The sequence below is a fragment of the Trichoderma asperellum genome, chromosome 1, assembly GCF_020647865.1.
Source record: "Trichoderma asperellum chromosome 1, complete sequence".
Taxonomy (NCBI): Eukaryota; Fungi; Ascomycota; class Sordariomycetes; order Hypocreales; family Hypocreaceae; genus Trichoderma; species Trichoderma asperellum.
Window position 1 is genome coordinate 3,283,640 of NC_089415.1, and position 8,687 is coordinate 3,292,326.

Here is an 8,687-nt window from a genome sequence, read left to right on the forward strand (position 1 = left end):
AGAGGAAACAAGTCATTCTAACCATGATAACATCATATAAACATATTAATGACATTTTCTAACAAAAGACAAATCACACTTATCTGCGTTGTCATTCTGAATTCTTTCTTTTCTTCTCCCCTTGTTATTACTCTTGGACTAGTTCCCTGAAGCGTATATATCTGGCCCCCTATTGCTTTTGCGGAGGCGAGTTTCTCGTCCCTCAAGCCCGGACCATATCGCGACAAGCATTCTATCCCGATCTTGTATCGATGTCTCACCCAGCCCAAAGCAAGGATTTTGTTCCTACCGTGAGCTACTTTTTCTTAGGTAAAAGCGTGGAGTTGTCAGAACCCCTTGTAGATCGGATCACCTCCCCCCAGCAAAAGACTCTGTGCGCAAAACGATGCAAGACATTGCTTATAGCAGGTAGAGGCGATTCTTAGGCTACGGCCTAGTCTTGCTGCCCCCCTCGTGATGTATAGTGGAGTTTGGATAGCTCGCTCGCACCTCGCTCGCACCACGCGTTCGTTTGGTCTGGCGCTGTTTTAAGCTCGTGCTATCTTCTCCACGATCAGCATCAGCCCCAAAAGACAATGCGGCGGACTGTAACGATGCGGCTAATACTACTAGTAGTAGTGCTTGGAAATCGCACGTCTCGGTGTAGATGATAAGTAGCTGCTAGTTTCAGTTTCAGGGCAAGGTTAATAACACGAACAATGTAGTACATATTCACAACTGAGGATCCATCCATCCGCCTCTCCTCTACATTGACCTTGCACGCTTTTCGTATTTGCCCCATCTTATGTTTTCCATCGTATTACCGTATGTAGCTGTCAAGAGAGACTTAAACGAGACCAACTGCCGGAAGAAACCTTCCAGAAACAACTTACTAGCCACAAATAATGCCTCCAAACCCTGCAAGCCAGCTTTTTATACTTTTCTAATCCCCCGTGAGAGAAGCTTCAGCTCAAGAGCCCAGCATAGCTGATCACACCCCACTTGGCTCGATTTTTAACGGTAGCCGCAAACGCGACGAACCTGCTAGGAAACGACTAGTGTAAGCCATTTATGAAGCCCAGAGTGGCATCTCGTCAGCTTCCAGTAGCAATGGCGACTGCCTAGATTGGAATCTGACAAGCTCCTTTGGGGGGGAGGACGGGATGAATGAAGCAACGCGGGTGAGCATGCATGTAATTACATGCCACCAGTACATGGATATTGGCATCAAATCCCGTAGTTTGCTGGTGCTACCCTTTTTTGCAATCTTTGGTTAATAAAGTCTACAGCTGAATTTAGTGTTGTTGCCGGTTCTATTTCGTTGCTTGGTCTTCTTTTTGCCATTGGCCATGCTCTACTTCGTCGGTGGGTTTGAAGGACCGGTGGCGGGCCGTGTATGTCAGTTTAGACACGACGGCAGCATCACCAACAATGCATAACACATGATGCGACGTCATCATCAGATTGTATTGAGTCAAACAACTGAACACTGCTGTAATACGCTGACACTTTTCATCTTTGAGTAGAACCCGATAATTTTGCGGGTTGATCGTTGTCGGGTTAGGCAGTGCAATTAACAAGACTGGTCCAGAAGGACAGAGATTCAGGTGTATCAAAATCAGGAACGCGCTATTCACTGTACGATGACAATCTCAGCTTCTTTCACTCATCAGCGTAACATTACTCGTGCTTCCGTAATACAAGCTGATAGTGACGTCTTGAGTCGCGAAGATTGGCAGCAAGCCGCCATGGGTTAGTATGGACATCACATTTTGCCAAGACCAAAAGGGGGGAATTAGACCGGGAAATGAGGAGAGTTTGGTGGTGGGGACGACAGCACGGGCGTGTGCGCTCTCTTATTTTTTCTTCGTTTATTATTGTGGGTGTGGGTGGAGTGGAGGCTGGCGTTGAATGTGGAGAGCATCATTCTAGAAGGCCGATAGAGTGGCACGAGATGGAGCTTTTAGGCTTGAGCTTCATTTCACTTGGGCTTCCCTTGATTCTAGAATGAGGACTCGTGCCCGGTATTATTGACGCCGGACGGGCGAGCTGAGATGAGGCGCAAACGATGGAGGGACTGTGCAAAGTATGGCGAGGCATCATTTCTGCCCCCTTGGCCATAAGAGTGATTCGCCGAGAACGGGATCCATGCCAATATAACAAAAAAAAAAAAAAAATATGGCGGAGCACGGGCGGTAGATTCCGTATAAGAGACCCTCTGGAGAGAGTAATCTGTGTATATGGTTGTATCATGTAAATCATTCGTGTCGATCCTCATGCGTCGTTGAAGATATCCATGGCAACGAATTTGAATAGAGAAGCAGAGAAAAAGAAGAAGGAAGGAAAAGGATAGGTAGAGCTCTCTCGCCTAAGATACTTGACCGACATCAACGGGAAAAATAAGAAAGAGAGAGGAAAAATTGCTACCCCAGATACAGGGTCTGTGCAAATTGCTGATGACGTCCATGCCTCCATTGGGCCCAGGGGCCCGGTTGTATCAGAAAAATATCGGGCATTGTACTTGCATGCTCTCAGGGAAAAGTCGCGATCCACCTGCGACAAAGATCGTTCGCTAGTTAAACTAGTAGAAAAGAAGGTCCAGGGAATCGGCACCGGTCCGAAAAGGCCGCCGCAGCGCGCTACGAGTTCTCTCTCGATTCGACGGCCAAAAGACTGGACCCGACACGAAGCAGGGCGTAGCCAGTGTGTGTGGTGTTGCAGAAAACGAAACCCGCCAACGAAGAGACCTGACTCGCTCGCAGTGAGCGCGCGCGCGCGCGTCAATCCGCATCAAAGAGACCCAATCATGTGTAGCGGCTGTTACGACTTCCGGCAAGTAGTATGTAGCACAGCCGCTACAACTGATGTGGTGATAGGCGGCATCAATCATGACGGGCCGCTCTCCGGATTGGATAGGATTGGATTGCGATACAAGTGCGTGCTTGTCGGTCCCAACGGCGACGTTCTGTCCAACCATACAGAGCTCTGAGTTCTTCCCGTAATGCTTCGATGCGGGCGACAGTCAGCCCTGGCTGCTCAAACACCAGTACGGAGTAGCACTAGGGATGATGGTGTCGCCAGGCTGCTTGACGCCTCGACAAAGCCCCAGTCGAGACGAGCCCAACAGGCAGCGGCTGAATATGTATGAAATCGGGTGCCCCTCAGCACGAGCTGCAGGTCGCCTTGCCGCCGTGCCAACACCTGCATGAGCTTGTTTAAGCTGCGTCCAGGACTACAAATCGTGCTACTACCTATTACGTAGCAGCAGTAGCAATACCACTGCTTGCTGCTAAGAATATGCTCGATAGCCCGTTCTATTTGATAGGCTCAGCGTGACCCAACCGCTGCTGCAGCCGTCTGCAAGAGCCTGCGCGAGGCTGCATGATGATGCCATTGACGGTCGTTGGGGGATGGATTCATACGTACCTACTGCAGCTGTGTTTTCCAGGTCGGCGGCAGTAGTAGAGCCCGGCATTGAGAATAGAATTCAGACGTGAGACCCCCAAAGATGCTCAAGTCTCGTAATGATAACCACTATGGCCCATCTGCTGGAACTCGGGTGTGAGATGAGACAAGACGAGACAAGACGAGACGGTGCCGGATCGCATCGGGTGGCTTTCGCAGGTACGGTGAATGGCCAGCGCCCAGGATGATAATGATCCCACACGGATAGAGGGAGCCGGAGGACAGTTTGATTGGCACAGGGGTGGTTAAGGTAATAGCCCCCGCTGCAGTTGTTGTGCTAATGAAGACAGACTTGTGCTATTCTGTAATGGTAGCGAACTGCGATGTGTGTCAGGGGCAACGAAAGAGCGCATTGACCTTTGGAGAAATTTCAATCTATCAGCGGTATTAGTGCTCCATAATAGCAGCAGTAGTATTATGTTATGGCGCCATCCAAGAAGCAAAGACCACACTGACTTATCATATCATGTACAAGTTCTACGACAAGGGTGGCCGCTTTTTTTTTTTTTTTTTTTTTCCCTTTCCCCTCTCTTTCTTTTTTTGCAAGCATAATGAAAAAACTAATAGCTTTAGGCAGTAGTCGCTTCTCCCCCCCGGCCAATGCATGTACACAGGAAGGTATACGAGTATATGTCGTGAGACAGAGAGGCCCGGTTGGAGTTGCCGTGACAAGAGATGGGCCGTCTGCTTTTTGAGATCTTGTCTCTGAATATGGTCGATCGTTATATGTACGCAGGACTATAAGCATGCTGTAGAAGTGGTAGTAATATCGTCACGCCTGCCCACTCAGCTGAGTAGTTACAGCAGCAGTGCTACACCATGAGGGTAGTAGTAGTACTCGTATAGCTGTCCTCTGGTATTGCCTGTAGCGACACAGAGCACAAGGGATTTCTGAATTGCCAGACTCAACCGACTGAGCCAAATCCAGGGGCCGGGTAGCGAGAAGCGACGCGATGGTAGACGAAGCGACAAGACGACGTTTTGCTGGCGTACTAGCAGTATTCGTGCAAGTGACAGCTGTAGCGATGCTACGGTGACGAGAAGCCACGTGAAACCGGATATTACCTACTCCTTTGCCTATCTTTGTTCGCCTCTCCTATCGCTTCTGTCTCTCTAGCGAGCGAGAGCTTGGGCAATCTTCAATTCAATGCTGAATGATGCCAATTAGGCGATGTGCTGTAGCTTCAAGGTTAGTCGCAATGCTAATACTACCTGTCATGCACTTCGGCTTTAACGTCACGGTCTGACCTACCTGATTGGGCTGCCATTGACGGAAATAAGATGGATGAAGTGACATTAAGAACTCCTGTGCGTTCCAAGACGGCGCTCAAATCTGAGATACGGAGTGCTTCTTTGCTGTGTCTTTAAGGTTCTTCTCCGCCGATATATCGTGGTGGAAAGATGATCGATAGATAGGCCTAGCGTCGTGTTTGATAGATATTAAGTCCCCTAGATAAGCTGTTATCCAGAAGATTTATAGCTGAAGCTCGTTGATGCCTTTATTTGCGTGGACCCGAGTAGCATCTCTGCTAGCCTGGTAAATTGCTATAAGACTTCAACCAGGATAGGTGAGATTGAATCATTTTAGGATCCCGATGTGGCACTTTCGGTATAATCAAGAAGTAAAATAAAAATTCAAACAGGAAAAGAAGTATGAGCTATTACGAATACCACGCCGTGATAATTGGAAATGGGAAGCGAGGAGCTAATATCGATTGCTCCAATGGCACCGCAGAATGGAGTCGCGGCCGCTCCCCCACGAACGTCGATTGCGGATGCGCGCACTTGGACCGATTCGCAGACCGAGGCGCGAGGGCCGCCTTCTTAGCGACGGGTCTTTGATGGATACTGTGTAAGTTGGGCGGGCCATGAGAAGGCTGAACGGCCAGTGCTTATCATCATTGAAGAAACGTGCGAGGAAGAAGGGCCCGTGATGGAGGAGAAGAAGAGTAAAAAAAGACGAATAGAGCAAGAATATACAAATTCGAGAACGTGAGCCAAAGTTTGACAGACAGATGGAAAGTACAGTAGAGAACAAGGGGGTTACGCTAATACCTCACAGATAGCACCTTCCCTCCACCTTGGGCGCGCATCTGTACCTGTACCTGAACCTGAACCTGAACCTGTGATATGGCGTCTTCCATCTCCCGTCTTTTTTCTTTTTTCTTTTTTTCTTTTTTTCTTCTTTCTTTTTCGGTGGTTCCTCACTCTTGACTTGTACATATGTATGGCGCGTGCCCTTGCATCCCATCCTACGATGCCACTGGCCCAGGTATGGAGAACCTGCACTCCGTGCCTACGATATGCACGCTCTAGGGCTCTAGGTGCAGCGGCAGACGCGCAGGTATGGAGTACGGGTACAAGCACTAAATAAAGCTGATCTATTTTCGTCACGGTGATGTGATGTGATGGCAATGCAGCAAGTAACAAGAGGCAGAAAAGATCAATCAATGTTGCTGAAGTACAAGCAGATGCTGCTATCATATCGTATCGAGAATTGGTACTAGGTAACGTTCCGCTCCATGAACCGCGGTTGGACAGAATGAGACAAGCCCGCTCGGAAAAGTGTTCCAGGCGTCGGTTTTTTTTCTGTCTGACAAGGGGGATAAGAAGGGATTGCGTCTTAAAAAGGGTGACTTAAAATGGGGAAAACAAGGTAGCAAGCCAACTGCGTCCTTTTCACTTTTCACACTGATAGTAAGAGACGCCTATTCTTTCACGTGAATGAATAGACATCTAGATTAAATGTTCATGCCGTCTGCAAACAGTTGCTGCGTTGGACAAACATCAGACATCAGTTCTCAACACGTGCGCGTACCGGTACATGCAGGTCCAACTTTGGTGTAGAAGTGCCCATGCGCGTCCAGACTTTTCCAACAAACAAAAAGTCCCAGACCGACCAGATAAGTAGCATCGGACGGGTGATGGGCCCGATGGGACTGAGCTCCAATCGCCATCGGACCCGGTTTCTCCTTATTCCTTACAGCACTGCACACTTGGCTGCTGCTAGCTTCGACTCATTCATCCTCTCTGCCTGGGGCCCGTCCGCTGTTCGCTTCCGTCTCCAGCGTCGTCGGCTCGCGCAAAGTACCTGTACCTGTGCCATTAGTAGCTCATGCTCGCAAGGTCGCATTGAACCCCAGCCGCTGCAGTTGATCTCCCTGCGGCTAGACGCCACTCTCCGACCTCCTGTCCATCCACAGCTGCTGAATAGCACGCACAGAGCACGGGCATCCGTCCTGTTCTCCATCTTTGGCGCCAAAGCTGCTGTCTTCCGCCTCTGGGCGAGGGAAAGAGACTCACCGCACAATTGATCAGCTGCCTCTCCTACATAGACTGACTGGCTGCGGTTTGCCGCTGGCAAAGCTAGGGACCATCCAGCCAATCCATCAGGAAATCCGGCAAGCATTGATTGATGCAAACCGCAATCGATTCACCTCTCTCGGAGTCGTGGTACTAGTACAAGCGCCAGCCATGCCACATCAATATTGCACAGCGGCGGTTGGTGCACTCAGGGCCCTGTCTAGCCCCAAAAGGCTCAGGACGCCCAAAAAAGGGCCCTTCCTATTGAATCACTGGCCACCACCGTCCCCCAAATTGCCCCGAAAACTGGCGTCCATCATTGGCCCTGCCGCTGCTTCTCCACACCGCTGGCCAAGCCTCCACCCACCCCCTTCAACTGCGTCCTGGTCGGCTTCCTTTAGGCACTGCTAGGGACCGGAGCTAGGCTGGCTAGGCCTGCTAGGCCTTGTAGGCTGGGGCCGGCTAGGGGTGCTGGGGGCCCTGGCCCGGCGCTCCAGTCTGCTGTGCTGTGCTGTCCGTCCAAAGGCCCCAGCCAATCTCTCGCTCACCTTTGGCTGCATCCGCGTTCCTCCTCCAATCCTGGACCTCTCCTTCACCCTTTGCCTTTTCCCGTATTTCCACCCCTCTTCCGTCTTCCATCCTCCATCGTCCTCATTCATTCCTCTCAATCGCCCTCTGCGGCTCTTCCTTTGCATTTCCTGCTCTGTGCATTGTCTTCTGGCCAGCTTCTGTTTAATTTTTTCTTCTTCCACCACCGACTGTGAAGCTCCTAACCGTCGCCTTCTCTACTTTCTCTACCAGAGTCGGATATTCTTTTCCCTTTTATTGGCCGAGGCACAACTCCTGAAGCCAAGAGAAAAAAAAAAGTATAAAGCTGCGGAATCAGCCTTTTCTTACCCCCTAGCATCATCATTCAGAGCTGTTTACAATGGCTTCAGCAACCAAGGTATGTATGCCCAATCGAGAACAGCTTTGAGCGCGCAATTTTTCCTGCTCTCTCCCTTTTTTGCCAATCTTTGCTTTAGCCTGTTCTGTATAGCTGACATTGGCTGCGCTGCAAACCAGTTCCTGCGAGAGTATAAGCTGGTAGTTGTCGGCGGTGGTGGTGTCGGTAAATCTTGCTTGACCATCCAATTGATCCAGAGCCACTTTGTCGACGAGTATGATCCTACAATTGAAGGTTCGTCGCTTCCCTACAGCATCCGGATCCCACCTCTCTCCCCCTTTACAAGGCCTCCCAATTTGCCAACGGTGACTTCTATTGGCTCCTTTGCCTGATTGTTCCTTCGGCTTCTTCTCTCCGGCTTTACTCCCTACGAGCTTTGGCTAATCTGTCTTTGATTTCAACAGATTCATACCGAAAGCAATGCGTTATTGATGATGAGGTCGCCCTGCTCGATGTTCTAGATACCGCTGGTCAAGAGGAGTACAGTGCCATGCGAGAGCAGTACATGCGCACAGGAGAGGGTTTCTTGCTGGTCTACTCAATCACATCACGACAGAGCTTCGAGGAAATCACCACTTTCCAGCAGCAAATCCTGAGAGTCAAGGACAAGGACTACTTCCCCATGGTCGTCGTTGGAAACAAGTGCGATTTGGAGGGCGAGCGAGAGGTCACCAGACAAGGTAAGCAAATCGTCATACTCCGTCATGGCTAAGCAATGCTTCCTTTCTGGCTTATCTAACATTTTTTTTTTCAAACAGAGGGAGAGGCGTTGGCGAAATCATTCAACTGCAAGTTCATCGAGACATCTGCCAAGTCCAGAATCAACGTTGACAAGGCCTTCTACGATATTGTTCGCGAGATCCGAAGATACAACCGTGAGATGCAGGGCTACTCAACCGGCGGCGGCAACAGCTCTAGCGCAAACCCTCCCAAGCCCATGGACATTGAGGGCGAGGAGCAGGAGGGTGGCTGCTGCAAGTGCGTCATCATGTAA

At 50.0% G+C, this 8,687-nt stretch overlaps 1 protein-coding gene across 1 annotated transcript; it reads left to right on the plus strand.

Moving 5' to 3' along the window:
- Nucleotides 1–7,675: 7,675 nt before the first annotated feature.
- TrAFT101_001028 (uncharacterized protein) lies at nucleotides 7,676–8,687 on the plus strand (the record flags this gene model as incomplete). Its single annotated transcript, XM_024909426.1, has 4 exons — nucleotides 7,676–7,693; nucleotides 7,813–7,927; nucleotides 8,098–8,373; nucleotides 8,452–8,687. The coding sequence occupies 4 exons, from the start codon at nucleotides 7,676–7,678 to the stop codon at nucleotides 8,685–8,687; spliced, it is 645 nt and encodes a 214-aa protein (XP_024765271.1).